The 17,437-nt window shown below is 39.8% G+C and overlaps 1 protein-coding gene across 3 annotated transcripts in view; it reads right to left on the bottom strand.

Moving 5' to 3' along the window:
• Positions 1 to 4,141: 4,141 nt before the first annotated feature.
• The window catches only part of BMS1 (BMS1 ribosome biogenesis factor), a 49,784-nt gene continuing 36,488 nt past the window's right edge, over positions 4,142 to 17,437 (bottom strand). For all 3 annotated transcript variants that reach the window (XM_025880626.2, XM_025880627.2, XM_025880629.2), the window contains exons 14-23: positions 14,234 to 14,307; positions 13,403 to 13,576; positions 10,894 to 11,082; positions 10,624 to 10,804; positions 10,376 to 10,434; positions 9,288 to 9,410; positions 8,195 to 8,342; positions 7,674 to 7,849; positions 5,471 to 5,632; positions 4,142 to 4,947 (exon numbers count right to left, since the gene is read on the bottom strand). In XM_025880626.2, coding sequence (XP_025736411.1) covers positions 4,717 to 4,947; positions 5,471 to 5,632; positions 7,674 to 7,849; positions 8,195 to 8,342; positions 9,288 to 9,410; positions 10,376 to 10,434; positions 10,624 to 10,804; positions 10,894 to 11,082; positions 13,403 to 13,576; positions 14,234 to 14,307 — 1,517 coding nt within the window. In that variant the 3' untranslated portion in view covers positions 4,142 to 4,716. The remainder of the gene's footprint in view (positions 4,948 to 5,470; positions 5,633 to 7,673; positions 7,850 to 8,194; positions 8,343 to 9,287; positions 9,411 to 10,375; positions 10,435 to 10,623; positions 10,805 to 10,893; positions 11,083 to 13,402; positions 13,577 to 14,233; positions 14,308 to 17,437) is intronic.

Below are 17,437 nucleotides of genomic sequence, written 5' to 3'. Positions count from 1 at the left end.
ATCTATAGGCTGAAAACCATAAAATGGTGTTGAAAGAAACCAAAGAAAACGTAAGTAAATGGAGAGATATGGCAAGCTCACAGACTGGAAGACTCAACAGAGCAAAGTTGTCAACACTCTCCAAACTGATTCACAGATTTAATGCAATCAAAATCACCACAGATTTTTTTGTAAATGTAGGCAAGCTTATTAAAACTTATACCAGAAATATACCCTCACAAACACACCCAACTGATTTTTGACAAGGATGCAAAGGTATTTCAATGAAGAAAGGTTAGTCTTTCAACAAATGGCATCAGAAAAATTGGTTGTCTGTAAGTTAAAAAAAAAAAAGTACCCTGAATCTTATACCTTACACAAAACTCGAAATGAAAATCATAAAGCTTTATAACTTTTAAAAGAAACAGGAGAAAATCTTCTAACCTAGAGTTAGGAAAAGAGTTCTTAGTCATGACACCAAATACACAATCCATAAAAGAAAAAAAATTAATAAATTAGACTTGATATTAAAAACTTTGCAAAGGACACTGCTAATGAAACCACAGCTGCAGACCAGGAGAAAAGGTTTGCAAATCACATATCTGACAAAAGACTTATTCCAAAATGTATAAAGAACTCTTTAAATCAACATTAAGAAAATAAACAATCCAAATAAAAAGAAGGCAAAAGGCTTGAACATAAACTTCACCTAAGAGATCGCTGTATATGAAAGGCAATGCTCAATATTGAGCTCATATGAAAAGATGCTCAATATTATTGGTCATTAAGGAAATGCGAATTAAAACCACATGAGATACAACTACATACCCATTAGAATGGCTAAAATGAAAAGTACTGGCAGTATCAAGTAATGAAGGGGCAGAGTACTGGAACTCTCTCCCTCTTATTGTTGGTAGGAAAGCAAAAATGGTACAGCCACTCTGGAAGAGTCTGACAGTTCTATTAGACCATATGACCGACTCCTACGCCTAGGTATTTACTCTGGAGTAATGAAAACTTATGTTCACGTAAAAACCTCCACACAAATGTTTATAGCAGTTATGTTCATAATTGCCCAAAACTGAAAAAAAAAACAAAACTGTCCTTCTGTTAGTGAATAGATAACCAACTGTGGTCTCCCTATACAGTTGGATACTATTTAGTAATCAAACGGAAAGCATCACTGATAGAACAATTGGGATGAATTTCAAAGGCACGATGCTTAGAGAAAGTAGCCATCACAAGAGATTACGTGCCTTATGGTTCTACTTACATGACATTCTCAAAACAAAGCTGTCGTGTGGAATAGCATGTCAGTAGTCAGCAGGGTGGGGCGGGGGACGGTTGGGAGGGCTACCTTGCATGAGTTAGTGCTTGGGAGAGAGAGGATTGTTTGTTATCTTGATTGTGGTAGTGGTTACATGAATCTGTGTATGTGTTAAAATACATAGGCTTACACACCTCTTTAAAATGGGACCAGAGGAGAAAAATAAAAATTTGAAAACCTGTTCTGTACCAGTTACCTTGCATGTAATCTCATTAAATCCTTACATACTGCAAGATTGGTTATTAACCCCATCTTACAGACAAGAAACTTGAAACTCAGAGATACTCAGCAACTTACCTAGTCAAATCACAGTGAATGGCAGACCCTTCCTATACCTCAGCACTGGGATAGTCAAGTCTGCCCAAAGTAGTCTAAGACACTGGCTGGGAAAGACAGGCTGTCCTACCTGTTGATGTCACTTACATGTCTGGCTTCTCTGCACAGCCTTGCTGAGCTGGACCTGCTCAGCTCTAGTCAACCGAACTGCAACACAATCAATGGGCTTCTTGGGCTGCACTGCTCTGCTTATATGGGTTGGACTTGGTGATTTTGAGGTATGTGAAAATACTGAACCAATGGGAAGCATGCTAGACTAAGACCCACCTGTGTTCAATTTTGACCCCTCCCTGGATAACTCAATCCTCTTCCAGGAGGGTGCTGATGTCTCTTAGGAATGCATTTTAAGCCCAGATAGGTCAACCTGAGCTTCACAGTATTCCTGACTACCTCCTCAGATGTCTCCATATGGCTGTCCCACAGGTACCATGCCCTAAAACTGAGTTCCTCACTATCCAGCAGCCCAGCCAGCAAAATCCTCAGTGCAAGCCAGACACCTAGGAGTCCCAGGGATCTTTCCTGAAAACCCCTTGTTCTCACAACTCTCAGATCCAACATACCTCCAATGTTACCTCCTAAAGCGCTAGCATCCCCCACTTCTCCCTCTTTGTACCATCTTCTACCATTCCTGTGTCAGCCTCCTTCCAGGATTTACCTCTGGATTCCCTCTGCATTATTCTCTACCCCACAGTAAAGGGAATTTTTCAAAAATACAAATCTGACCATGTTTTCCCAGCTAAACATTCTCCAAAGGGCTTTCCAGTGTCTTGAGATAAAGACAGTATCTTAATGCAGCCTCATCGCCTGCCTCTCCATTTCCTTCTCTATCTTCCTCTGTAGTTTCCTGCAACCCTCTGCCCATCCTGGCTCCAAACACACTGGCTTACAGATACTGTGCTGCCTTGTGCCACAGGGCCTTTGCACATACATTCCTGCTGGCTGATATTCTTCTTCCCACTCCTACCTTTTGCCAAGTTAACCTGCTTCTTCAGATGATGCATCAGAGGTCACTTGCTTCCTTTAAGGACGCCTTTCCAGACCTCCTACACTGTAGAGCCACATTGTCCTCAGCACAGCCACTGGCCATGCAGGCTATCAAGCAACTGAAATGTCTGACTGCTGCTGAGGAACTGGACATTTAGTTTTGTTTAATTTAATGAATTTCAATTTAAAAACTGGTACTAAGTTCAGTTATATTTGAAACAACTAGGGTATGTCAATCTTTTACACTATAAATTTAATGAAATCTAGGTATAAATCAAGTATTTTCCACAAAATTTAGCATCTGAATTGAGAGTTGCTGTAAGAGTAAAGCACACACCCGAGTTTCAAAAATGGCAAAAAATAGAAATGTCGACTATCTCATTAGTGATTTTTATATGGACTGTATGTGGTGGTAACATTTTAGATATATTGGCTTAAAAATTAAAGTACTAAAATTCATTTCACCTGCTTCTTCTTCTCTTGCATTAATGTGGTAGTACTGTATTTCTGTCAGATTCAGAGGGCATTATCCAGAGGGGAAAGGCCTGACCACACTGGCCCTCCGGGTTGGGGTTCTTGCTGCCTACCCTCAGTGGAGGGCAGACGGTTGCGTGGGCCAGAATCTGTCTCCTTGAGTTGAGCCAGCCTGGGGCACCAGGCCAGTCCTCAGTTCTGTCTCTTCGGTCAGGAGTCCACAGAGGAAGAAAAGACATTTAAAAGGATGGTAAAACAGCTTCACTTAGATAACAACTCCCCTACGAGGATCTCATTACACAGTTAACTTTGCCAGAACCTAGTTTGTAAAGCACGTGATCACATTCAAGGCCCCCTGCACCTTGCAAGTGGCAAGCCACCTACCGCATCTGGGGTCTTGGGCAGGGGAAGTGTGTTGAGGAAGGCACAGGGAGGAGACAGAAAGCTCAGCAGCAGCTCCCCTTCTGTCTTCCTGTACACTTGCTTCCAGGCCACAGCATCTTGGCAGCTAGGGAGCAATCACATTTAGTGACAGAGCAGGAATTTAATTAGTTCATCCCCGCATTTACTGTTCTCCTGTAAGGTGCCTGACACCAAGAGCATTAGGTTCTGGGTACAGAACTGGGAGCTGGCGAGCAGAACAGGTGGCCACCTCAGGAGGGAGTCGTTCAGGGCAGCGCTTCCCAGGTATTTGGATCTCAAGATCTTTACACTCTTAAAAATGAGGACTTCAAAGAGTTTTTCTTCAAGTGGATTGTATCTATCAATTTTTACTATGTAAGAAATGAAAGAAAATGTTAAAGTATTTTTTATTAATTTGTTTTAAAAGAACACAAACTAGCCCATTACATGGTTAACATAAATAAATAGAAGCAGCTGGATTCTCCCATCTGCAGTCAGGCTACTGTGCTATTGCACATCACGTGGCCTCTGGGAAACTCAGCTGTGCACTGGACCATACACTTTTTTCTAAATTTTATTATTATTATTTTTTTAAGATTTTATTTATTTATTTGACAGAGAGAGACAGTGAGAGAGGGAACACAAGCAGGGGGAGTGGGAGAGGGAGAAGCAGGCTTCCCGAGGAGCAGAGAGCCCGATGCGGGGCTCGATCCCAGGACCTGGGATCATGACCTGAGCTGAAGGCAGACCCTAACCACTGAGCCACCCAGGTGCTCTCTTTTCCAAATTTTAAAGCTGAGTTTTCAAGTCAATATTTACCCCCTCTGGAAGACTCGTCATGAAGGTGGCAGAATAGGCATTATCCACAATCATCAAGCATTCATCCCTAATGAAAACTATTAAGCCAAAATTAACAGGAAAGTATTTAATATTTTGTAGCACAAATAATTAAACTGAGACAGGTAAGAGGAATGTGAAGGAATCTACAACACCATAAATAATATTCCTTTAAATCTTGACATAACCTAGATGCTGAGAATGAACGGGTGTCCTATCAACAGAGTTTCCATTTCTCTTCTCAAAGGCACAGTCTGGGCGACAAATTCAACAAAGAGGTCTTTCTTGGGCTCCAGTGCCCTGTTGTCATTTACAAGTACTGTAATATTTGAAACCATCCATCTCTGCAGATCCAAATGACAGTGTCTGTCTGAAGCTCATTTTGATGGCTCCTCAGGCCCCTTCAGGCTGGACTTCTGATTTCTCCTTTCTTTTTGACCCTGAATTCGGAAGAGCTTCTTCCTGAGGTCCTTCTGTCGCTTCAGTTTCTCTTCTTCCTCCTTCTGCTTCACTTTGAAGTGTTCTTTATTGTGCAGATGTCGTTGCTCCTTGGCCTTCTTCATCTTCTGACTGTGCACTGTACTCAGAGCGTCCAGCAGTGCAAGGATCTGACAAGAACAAAACCCAGTGAGCACCAGAACACTCCTACATGTGCTTTCCTTCTAAGTTTCAGGGGACCTAAACACCTCAGCTCATGTATCAAAACTAGAATCAATCTATGATCCAAATGAATATTAACTCAGGGAAAATTTATCCTGAACGAGGAAATCACAACTGCATGGAGGCAGAAGTAGGAGCATATTTACTGAGCAAAATACTTAAAGAATGGCCTTCACCAATAATCACCTTTGTTAATCACTGTGGATACAATGTACAGCTAAGACAGAGTGATTTGCCAGCTGGGTGCCTATTACTCCCCATTAAAATGCATAAGACACAGCATGACTAAACAAAAGAAGGGAAATGGACTCTGGCCTTTCCTCTAACTTCCGGTTCTAGTGCCTCAAATAAGTCTGGCTCTTATCCTTTCCTGAAGAAAAACGAGAACGCAACAGAAACACCAACTGTGCTACTGAAAGCATTATTTTCACATCTAAATGTAACATGCAGGAAGCCATCCGTTGACAGTACCTTCCTCTCGTGAGGTTCCCGTATGACGGCTGGTCTTAGCCTGTCCTTCGGCATCTTGCCTGCCTTTGCTTGGGTCTTGGGCTTGTTCTTAAATGGCAGGGCCTTCTGCAAGGCTTTTGGAATGTGCAGTGAATTAAAATGTTTCTTTTGCCTCACAATCGGCTAAAAAGAAAAATAAAAACAGTGATGTATTTAAATTATGATCTATATGCTTTTAAAACTTGCCTAAAATCTTCTCAATGGATTGAGAAGAGTCTGCTGATCATCAGAAATGAGGATTCAATCATCCATCAACTGTGATTGCCTCAATGGATGTACATTGCTCTAGGCGAAACAGAGAAATACAAAGAATATACTTACAATTCTCCCAAAAAATCAACTGTGTCCATGTCTATGGTATGAACTATGGGGATCTCAACATAGCAGATGAACATATCCAAAGTTTCTTTTAATGGAAAACCCACACCTTATTTTGGGGGCACTGAGGTAGTTTCTTCTAGCCTAATAACAATAATCTAGGTGTTCATCTTCACTATCAACCTCTGTGGATTTAAGGACATAGTTCTTCCTCCAATCAGCAGGAGCTCAAGTGTTCCCATCCCTGATTCTCATTAAAAAGTTTAACTTTATCCTGTTTCTGATGGGAGGCCAGCTGAGAAAAATGAGATTTAAATGACATATAAAGAACAAATACTCTCTACATTCAATTTTTAAGGTAATCTAATTTCTATGCTTAAATTGAGATGACCAAAACTCTCAACTGCCTCAAAAATAGTTAATAAGTGGAAAGTCTTGCCCTAGGTCTTTACCAAGGTCAATATCAACTATATAGAGAATATTTCTGCTATGTCTTTAAATTTATTATTAAAGACATCATCCATGATAATATTCAATATTCTCTGTTTAGGAGGAACCTAAAATCCTTAGAATGAAGGAACTCAGAGAAATCACATTCTGAAAAAAGAGTAAGCACCACAAGCTAGAGGTGGTCCTTGTAGGTACCATGTCCTGTACTATATTTTATTAGAAATTCATGTAACAGGATTAAAAATTGGATTACTAATTATTTTATTAAAAAAGTAATGCCTAGGAAATTTGTTTCTGGCAGAATGGCAGACTGATATCCTGAACCCCCCTCTTATTATAAAACAATTTATATTTATCCTGCATTAAAACAAATCTTTTCAAATGCATTGTTAACCTGTGAAGAAAATAAAGTTCTCAAAGACCAAAATCCAATGAAATGGGATTCTGAAAGGCACTGAGAACTTAAAATTAAAAAAATACTGATGATGCCAACTACTGGCAACTACTGTTGGTGGGAGTCTAACCTTGTACACTACACCAGAATATTGTAGGCATCATACAGTGAAGCTGAACACATGCATACCCCGTACCTGGCAATCCCAACCTGGGGGGATCAATGCAAAAGAAATGTGTGCACGTGAACACCAAACAAGTCACATGTTAAGTGTTCACGGCAGCATTTATAATGGCCAAAAATTGGAAATAATGTCCATCAATGAATAAACTGACATTATAACATAATAGATTTCTACTCAACAGTAACAACAAATGAATACCTACAAGAACATGAATGAATCTCATAAACTGAAAGAAAAGACACCAGGCAAAACAGTATATGCTATATTTTATAAAACTCAAAACAGCAGAACTAATTTACATGTCAGGAGTTAAGAGAATGGCTATCTCTGAGGTGGAGGTGGGGTAGTGACTAGGAGAAGTCACAAGAGAGCTTTTGTTGTGCTGGTAATTCTATTGCTTGATCTAGGTGATGGCAATTTGGGTGGGTTAAATTCATGAGCTGTATGCTTAAGGTCCGTATATTTTTCTGTATTTATGTTAACACTTCACCACAAAGTTTATTAAAACTTTCCAAAAAAACCCACTCACATTGCTTCAATAAAAATTAGCACATTAATGTTTTTTAAAGTAATACATGTATCTGATGGGGAAAAAAATAGTTCAGAAGAGTATACAGTGAAGAGTTTGTCTCCTTTCCAACCCACGAAAACCCCTATTACCACTTGCCTGCATTCTTTCCAAAATGTTCTATGAATATACATGTTCATTCAAATTTAATGGTAGATTTCCTACTTGAAAATTGAAAACATAGAAAACATTATGTACAAAAGCATCTGGATGACCCCCATCTATGGAGCACATGTATGCATGACTGTACCTTATACAAAGAATCCTTATTGGGCTTTAGTTTGACACCATGGGCAAGCCGGAGTTGACCAGTGGTCCGCATTCCTGACCAGGTGTCTTTCTCACCAACTGGTTTCAACAAAGATGTTACTGGGTTATAGAAGGCTGGAATGGAGACAGGATACCAGGTTCTCATGAAGACAATATCTGGAAAAAGAGATAACTTACTTTAACATTTTCAAAAGAAGATTCATCTTGTCAAACAAAAGAACAAAACATTCACTCCAAACTTCTCTAATTGGCTGCATGGTTTTTGAAGAGAGACTTCACCAAGTAAACTACTCTTAAATATCACGAAACTTGTACTGGGTGTGAATCACATGGCTCCACACACAGCATGACTCGGCACACTGCATAAGATGTTCCAACTGGAGAGAGCTGGAGCCGATTCCAATTTTCGAAAACCTGAACTACAACCTCTAGTCCACACTGGCTAGAATCAATAGTGAACAGTAAGACGCTGTTATGATTATACTACAAAGTTATATTTACCACTCATCAGCAACTTATCCTCAAAGCTGGCCCGGAAAGCTCCTTCTGGAGCCCGGAGTGCTTTCTTGATCTGTCCCCTTATGCCACTGACAGTTCGAATCACAGCGCCTTCAAATTTGGCCACTTCCAAGGCAGAATTAAACATTCCCTATAGGTATATGAAAAAAATACATACACACAAAATCAGACATTTTATTTATTTCATAAATGAAACCTTGGTAAAAAAAAAAAAAAGAACTTCTTTAATAGTGATAAAATAATCAAAATGTTTTTTCCCCACCAAGAGTGGAATTACTAGGTCAAAAGGAATACAATTCTAGTTCATCTTCCCCAAAATAACATTAATCAAGATTCTATTGTAGGCTCATTAACATGCTCATCACTGATATCTTTGGAGAAGAAAAGGTCAAAAAGCTATCTATCAGACTGAACTGGCCTAGAAAGCCTTTGCTGTCATTGGCCAGGGCTGGACTGCAGCTCATATCCTATGACTTAGGTGCACATGCTCAGAAAAGAAAGAGAGTTGGATAAATGTTAGTGACTTTATTACCTGATATTACAAGAATATTTTATGATCATCTTAACTCAGTACTTTTATGGAAACCCCCACTAATAAGATTTTCAATAAATGTCACTCAAACTACCCTCCTACATTATACTGCATTTAACAGAGCATCCATTTCTCCATACCCCTACCAACCAGTATTTTACAAAATACTTTGTCTATTTTTCTACTGAGCTGTTTAATAAACCTATGATTTCCCCACTTTCTTAACACAAACCAAAAAGGCAGGAAAAAAAAGCCAGTGAATGAGATTACATATTTTCAATATTAGCTCTGTCACAGTCCCACACGGAATAAGGATTAGCCTCGATTAATAAGTAGCTCTATTAACGTCACCTTGGAATTTTCTGAGCATATTTAAGTAACATAGAGACCAATAGAAAGTAGTAAACCAAAAATAGCAAAGACCAAGTTTATAAAAGATTTCAAATACTCTTTTGAAAACATCAGACTATATTTTATAAGTATTTCATTCCTCCTTCAATAAAATATACATTTATAAATATGTGAGTATACAGATATACGGACCTTAATGAACGACGTATTCTTGAAAATTTTATAAGGAAAACCAGTTAGCTTTAATTTCTTCACAATTTTTATGGATTTATCCAGATCGAGGACAACTCCTGTGGCAGCTATCCGGAAATCAGGCTGGGAAGAACCCCCAAAATTTGAATACAGGAATAATATCAGCAAGAGAAAAACTGTAATTCTAGGATGCAATAAATTCCTAAAGTGCATTTCACTTACAACCAGCTAAGAAAGAACAAGAAAGAATATCTGAACACACAAAGCAGTATTTTAACAAAAGCAATCTGAAGCTACAATATACGTAAGCCAAACTAATGATGACATCTTGAGTATTCTCTGGAGGGTGATTTCACAATAACATAATTTTAAAACAATAACCAATTTGGAATGCAAGGGAATATGAAAATTTGGTTACAATGTTTAAGAAATTAAATTGTGGCCCCCCAGAGCAGATTTCATCTGCTCATTATTCTGTTTTCTGTCAAATAGGGCCAATAAAACCTGCTCTGATCAAATGAAGACTGTATGAACATACTTTGCTAAACCAGCATTACTAGGGCTGGTCTTATGTCTAGCTGGTATCCGAAGTATCCTCAGAACCGCGCATTATGTTTAGCACATGGTGAGCACTACTTAGAATATTTTTAGAAAAATAAGGGGTGCCTGGGTGGCTCAGGAGGTTAAGTGACCCAACTCTTGATTTCAGCTTGGGTCATGATCTCAGGGTTGTGGGATCAAGCCCCATGCTGGGCTCCAAGCTCAGCAGGGAGTCTGCTTGAAGATTTTCTCTCTCTCTCTCACCCTCTGCCCCCCATCCGTGCATACGTGCACACTCTCTCTAGAATATTTAAAAAAAAAAGAAAAAAGTCCAAAAAATGCATAAAAATATAAAATGTCATCAGTACCATAATAGTTCTACCTCTATTCCCACATCCTACTTAAAAAGATGTAGAAAAATTAAAAGCAAAGAAAAGTTTGCTATGAATACTAAAAAACGAGTCATTTTCAAGTTTCAGGTACATATTCCATATTCAAGACATACTTCTCGTACACAATCTGGAAAATAAAACATTCAAGATATTTACCATTATGTCACTGACAGACTGTACTGCCAAGAACCCAGTTCCCTGTGGAGTGATTGGACCTTAAAGAAAATAGGAAAAAAGAAAGAAAGAAAGAAATGCAGTGAATCACAAATTCTGGATTCCATTTTACATATGTACCTCAATCCAAAAAAAAGAGAAAAATCTTATGAATTGGGATTTAATGGAGAAAAGCAAAACTGTAATGGCTTAAATTAACCTACAAGCAAGTTATTCCAATCACAAATTACCCCAAAAGGTTGCTCCACAATGCATGTGCTGTGGGGTGTATTTTAGAAGCCTCTGTCTTCCATTGTGGTCTTCAATATAATAGAGTGGAATAGTCTGAAACCTCCTCCACCCTACAGAAAAAATGATTGGATCTCGGGACTTGAGGATTTTCTTATACCAACGATGTTTCTTCAGACGCATCTGAGGGGAGAAGAGATTTCAATAAGATTAGTGGTAGAAGTATGTCCCAAGAACCCCAATTGTCAAAGCATGCAGCAAAGGGTACCTACCTGTACATATCCAACATTGCCTTCACTATTGCCCAAACCACCCAAAATAATTGGGTAATGGGGATCGAAGTTAAGCACAAATTCACAGGGGACATTTTCTATCTCAATTCGAACATACATCCCAGGTCGAAAACCCTCATACTGAACTCTGGCTTCATCATCTTGATCTTCAAATTCTGCTCGGTTAAGCTATATACGAGAGCAGGGGAAAAAAAACAATTAAAAAACCCACACTGCTGTTATCTTTAATAAAAGTTAAGATTAACATTTTTAAAAATGAGCACTTTCTCATAAAGGAACACGGACATAATCACTTACGCTTTATCCTCTTTAAAAATAACATACATTCTTATCTGTACAGTTTGTTCAGGATATATCCCAACTGTTTTCTCCTTTGTTGCTCCAAGGTACAGCAAATGCAAACAACTCTGAAAGCAACCCTTAATGCTGGTCAGCCAACACTCTCAGCTTCCCAGTCCACACTTTCTTTTCTTACTCTCCAATATCCAGTATCCAGTATCTCCTCCCTCATCCTCACTCTCAGCTGTTGACTGTTTAATTCACTCAAAAACTAAGCAGTCTAAAAGAATTTCCACAACAATCTCTTCTACCAGGGTTTACACCCACATCCAGCCTTTTATTTTATATTATTATATTTATTACTTATTATATTACTGAAATTAATTAAAATTAAATAAAAATTTTAAATTCAGTCCCCTGGTCACAGTAGTCACATTTCAAGTGATCAGTATCAACACGTGGCTAGTGGCTACAATACATGACCGCACAGATAGACATTTCCATTATTACAGAAAGTTCAACTGGGCAGCTACTATAGATTTATTTTATGCCAAACTTCACTTGCATACTAGGTATCATTCACTCTTACTGAACTTTATTCTAACAGGTCTTGCCTGTTATTTCTCCCATCTTAACATCTTCTTTTGACTCTACTTCCTCCAACTATTGCCCCATTTCTCTGCTTCCCTCTGAAGTAAAATGGCTTATAAGCTTTCTATATTCATAGTCTCCAGTTCCTCGGCTCCCATTCATTTAAATCCCCCCAACTTGGACTTTAACCCACACTCCATAAAAATGCTTGCCAAAATTACGTAGGGCTTCCACATTCCAATCCAGTTGTCAATTTTGTCTTCATTGTAGTTAATACATCATCAGGATTTAAAATACTTTATCCCTCCTTCTATGGTGGCTTCCAGCTTACTTCGTGTTCTCTTCGATTTCTTCTCTCTCCTGAGCACTGCTGAATCCCCACTGTTGCTTCATCCTCTCCGCCTAGCCTCTTACAATGGAGTTCCCACTGTCAGTACTAGTCCTCTCCTCTCCTGACTCCACGCTCACTTCCCTGGGCATCCCATCCACTTCATGGCTTTAAGTAGCATCTAGATGCTGAGGACTGTACATCTAAGTCCCTGGCCCCAGTCTCTCTCCAGGGCTCCTCACTGACTACTTGAAGCTCCACTTGTCTGAGAGAGATCTCAAACCCAACAGCTCTAAACTTCATCTTAGACAAAACTGCACCAACTCGAGGTTTTCCTATCTTACTGACAACTCAATCCTTCCAGCAAGTCATCCTTATTTCTTCTCACACACCCCACAATCTACCTTTGATCTTTCAAAAGTGTATATCCAGAATTTGACTCTTTCGCCTCCACTGCCACACACGTCCCCACCCCCCACGGCAAGTCACCTTAATCTTACTGAACTCTTGTCACAGCAATCCTTTCAAAGGTAAGTAGGTCATACATGTCTTTCCTCTGTTCAAAACCCCCCATGGGTCCCCATTTCACTCAGAGTAAAAAATTCAAAGTCCTTTACAAAAGGCCACAAGATTCTAGGTGATTTTAAGTTATAAATGAACTGAAGCAAAGACTTCAGAACTAGCTTTACACGTCTTAGTTACTAACTTCTATCAAAAGTCAGTACAGACTTAGAACCACTATATTAATGACTAACCAGGAGATACTTTCTTTGAACAGATGAAAGCCTAGGTTGGGCAAAGCCCACTAACCGCATTTTCAGAAATCGTATGCTTAACCTGAACTCTGACCAAGGTGAATTTTTAGAAAAGCCTCCCTGGAGAGCACTGGTGTATGCATAAGCACTGGTGTGTGCAAGAATCACCTACCCATTCAAATTAATTATGGTTCCAGGGAGCAGTAATCAGAATGCTAAGGCAATGCCTGCGTTTAAATAAACACTGTCTCAAATCACTACACTGAGAGATCCTCAGCAGTTGCTGCCTGTCTCAGCCATTTTTACTTCCTCAATGCTTGGTATAAAATAGATATTGATCTCTTTCTGGTCAATTTCCGATTGAAAAAACAATCAGATGACTGTATGAATAAACACACTTATCTGCATCTTGACCTAAGAATCCAAACCTGAGGCACAGAAGCAGGTCAGGAAGCAGAGACCCAAACAAAATCACGCACTCACAGCACTGTGTGAGAGCCTTGAGATAAAGCTGCCGGGGACCAAGTTTTCCTACCTGTGCTTGTTTATGCAGTTCTCCTTTGAGATCATCAAAGTACGTGCTTTCTCCTTCATCATATTCTGCATCAAACATCTCCTTCAATTTTCTCTTCTTATCCAAATGCTTTTTCTTGGCACTTTCCTCTGCACTAGGGTCAATTTCTTCCTTAACTTCTTCTGCATCTTCAATCTTAAATTTCCAGAAGAGAAAATTTTGTAAAAGTTTGTGGAGATCTTTTCTTTAAACATTAAAGCAGATCTTTAAAATTCTATCTGAGCTGCAAAAGTCTTGGTTATGATCATTAGGAAGACAAAACAAAAAACAAATGAAACCAAAACACAGCTTTTGGCTCTGAATAACATGTACTACTACAAGAGACATTTAGACATCTGCATTCCAATACACTGTCACTCCTTAATCTGGCTGGGAATGCCAAACATAAATAAAAATAACAGCAAGTGTCCCCACCCAGATGCTCCCCAGACACTGTTCTAAAGAAATACTAGGGAGAATAGGGATTTAGTTTTTTTAAATAGTACTTAAATTAAGAAGAGGAGAATGATGGCAAAAGGAACGGTAGAGAGAAAGACAGTGACTCCCGAGCTAAACTTTCAATGACTGAAGAATCATGACAACAAGAGGTAGGAGGTAACATCCAAAAGATCAAGAATAACAAACCAACAACTTTGACCTGTTCCCAATCTCCGTATTTTTAGGAAGGAATCCATCTACTCTGTAATCTACACAGATAATAAGATCTGCATTTCTTAATATGGGCCTCTCTCAGGAAATACTGACCACAGATCAAGGATCAGTGACAGCCAGCCAGCCATGACAAAATCATACCTGAGTATCTGCGCCTGGTTTTCCCTTGTGCACGTCCCCTGTTTCCAGGTCTTCAAAGTCACCATAGAGCTCTTCTGGGAAAAGAACACCCAAATGTCCTCTGTGAATAGGGCTTGCATATGACACTGTAGCACCACCAGGTGCACTGTATACTCTGAAGCCCAAATTTCATTTTTACTTATTGCTACACACCCCAGAAGAATCCTGTACTTCCACAGGCTTCTTTTTCTTGTTGAGTTGTCAGTATTTCACCACCTGTTTGGATGAAGTGCATGGACCCAACCCATATTTCCTTACTTTACTTCAATATCCCACTTAGCCAAGAGCTATTTTTCCAATACAGGTGGGTAAACACTTTGCAGCAGAGATGCACACAGAGATATATGCATGGCTCTGCAGGTGAGTCCCCAAGACCAACGGTGACATGAAAAAACCATGGCTTGATTAATAACACATAGGACAAAGAGTCTCAATAGTAAGATCAACACAACACAATGTCTGGCATACCTAGGAAAAATCTTGGATTACATAAAATACAGGACTTAGAGTAAGAGTGGTACCCAAAATAATGCTGAACCACATGAAGAGCTCATTAATTCACTCATCCATTTGTTTCTAGAGCTCTAAGTTTAGCTATGGGTCCTATCCTTAAAAGAAAAAGATGCTAAAACTCCTTTGGGAAGCAATATTTAGAAGTAATATTTAGATAAAACATTTTCATATAAGAAAGACCCAAAGAATCAAAGAGCCAAAGAAGATACAGTAGATGGGAAGATTCCATTTGTAATAAAAACAAAAAAGGACAAAATACTTAGGAATAAACCTTACAAGAAATGTGCCAAAACTTTATTTTAAAAACTTAAAAAGCTTTAATATGCTACCAAAGAACACATGGAATAGACATTAGCTAACACTTGCAAGTGCTTTACAGACAAGTATTTTATGTGCCTTAACTACATTCTTCAACACAACCTAATGAAGTAGGTGTGGTTAATGTTATCTACTGAATAAAGATTACCATATATTTGAAAAAGAAGACTCAATATCAGAAAGATGTCAATTCTCCTTTTAGCACAGTTATAATAAAAAACACCACCAAGAAAAGACAACCTACTGAATGGGAGAAGATATTTGCAAATGACGTATCCAAAATATATATACAACTCAATACCAAAAAAACCCAAATAATTCAATTAAAAACGGGCAAAAGACATGAACAGACATTTTTCCACTGACCAACAGACACATGAAAAGATGCTCAACATTACTCATTGTCAGGGAAATGCAAATCAAAACCACAATGAGATCCAACTCATACCTGTCAGAATGACTAAAATAAAAAACACAAAAAACAAGTGTTGGCAAAGGATGTGGAAAAAAAGGAACCCTTGTGCACTGTTGGTGGGAATGCAAACTGGTGCAGGAAAACCGTATGGAGGTTCCTCAAAAAATGAAAAATAGAACTATCAGATAATCCAGTAATTGCACTACTGGGTATTTACCCAAAGAATATGAAAATACTAATTTGAAAGGATATATGCATCCTTACGTTTATTATAACACTATTTACATTAGCCAAATTATGGAAGTAGCCCAAGCGTCCATTGATAGATGAATGGATAAAGATGTGGGGGGGGGTGTAAAATGGAATATTACTCAGCCATCAAAAAGAATGAAATCTTGCCATTTGCAACAACATGAATGGAGCTAGAGAGCAAAATAAGTCAGAGAAAGACAAATACCATATGATTTTACTCACTTGTGGAATATAAGAAACAAAACAAATGAGCAAGGGAAAAGAAAAGAGACAAACCAAAAATCTCTCTTACTTATAAAGAACAAACAGATGGTTACCAGAGGGGTGAAGGCTGGGGGTATGAGTGAAATAAGGGGATTAAGAGTACACTTGTCATGATGAGAAATGAGTAATATACATAACTATTAAATTACTATATTGTACATCTGAAACTAATATAACACTGTAAGTTAATCATACTGGAATCAAAATTTTAAAAAAATACCAACACAGATTTCTGGTCTAGAAAAGAGAGTGTAGACTTATTTCTTCTGTTCCTCCCAACTAAGTATAACCAACTCCAAAAATAACACAAGAGCCTAAAGAAAATCAAAGAACTCTGAAAGGTGTAAAGAAAAAAGGGCTGGTGAGGGTCCCCGGGACTAGAGGAATAACATAATGGCCAGTGGCTCACTATACCACAACCCACAGAAAGGCAGTTCAGAGCCAATGTTTCCCAACTCCCAACCTAGCAACAGAAGGTAGACCAGGTAGACTCAATGTTCCCTCAGATCAAACTCAGATCTTGGATATTACAGGCAAGATGGCGGAGGAGTAGGAGACCTAGATTTCGTCTGGTCTCAGGAATTCAGCTGAATAGGGATCAAACCATTCTGAACACCTAGGAACTCAACAGGAGATCAAAGAGGAGAGTAGCAACAACTATCTGAACAGAGAAGCGACCACTTACTGGAAGGTAGGACGTGCGGAGAAGTGAATCCAAGGCGATATTCGGGAGGATAGAAGGCGGGGGAGGGGCCTCCGCCGGCCGCTTCTGGTGATAGAGCCGCGGAGCACAAAATCGGAACTGTTAGAAGTCGGCTCCGCTGAGGGACGTCGCTGCAATGGCTAAGCAGAGGGTGGAATCCTCCCGGGACAGTGTGGTCTCAGGACCCTTAGGGTCACAGAAAGACCGGGGGTGCCTGAGTGCAGCAGAGCTCCCAGGTATCGGAGCGGGGAAGCCAGCTGCAGAGACTGAGCCGAGGCGCAGGCTCTCAGCTTGGGGTTGCCATAAACTGTGATCCGCGGCCCAGTCGGGCCACTGCTCCTCCAGCAGGGACACAACAGGCGGCAGATCCGGGGAGACTCCCCTTCCTTCCCGGGGAGGAGCGGCACGGGAACGCACCACAGGGATCTGCTGGGTTTGGAGACTCCACACGGGGTCGGGTGCCAGAGAAAGAAACGGTCGGTCACAGGCCGGGTGAGCACGGAGTGCAGCCGGAGACCGGGGACACGGAAGTGACTGCTTTTCTCTGGGGGCACACTGAGGAGCGGGGCCCCGAGTTCTCAGGTCCTCCGGGTGGAGATTGGGAGGCCACCATTTTTGCCCTGGTCCTCCAAGACTGTACGGAGAGCTTGCAGGGAACAAAACCTCCTGAGATCAAACCCGAGCAGCTTGCTTAGCCCCC

The sequence above is a fragment of the Callorhinus ursinus genome, unplaced genomic scaffold (genome assembly GCF_003265705.2).
Source record: "Callorhinus ursinus isolate GAN/ISIS: 27379988/994484 unplaced genomic scaffold, GSC_fseal_2.0 scaffold20, whole genome shotgun sequence".
In the NCBI taxonomy this organism is placed as follows: Eukaryota; Metazoa; Chordata; class Mammalia; order Carnivora; family Otariidae; genus Callorhinus; species Callorhinus ursinus.
The sequence above is the reverse complement of the archived record's forward strand: the minus strand, read 5'-3'. Positions and strand labels throughout refer to the sequence as shown.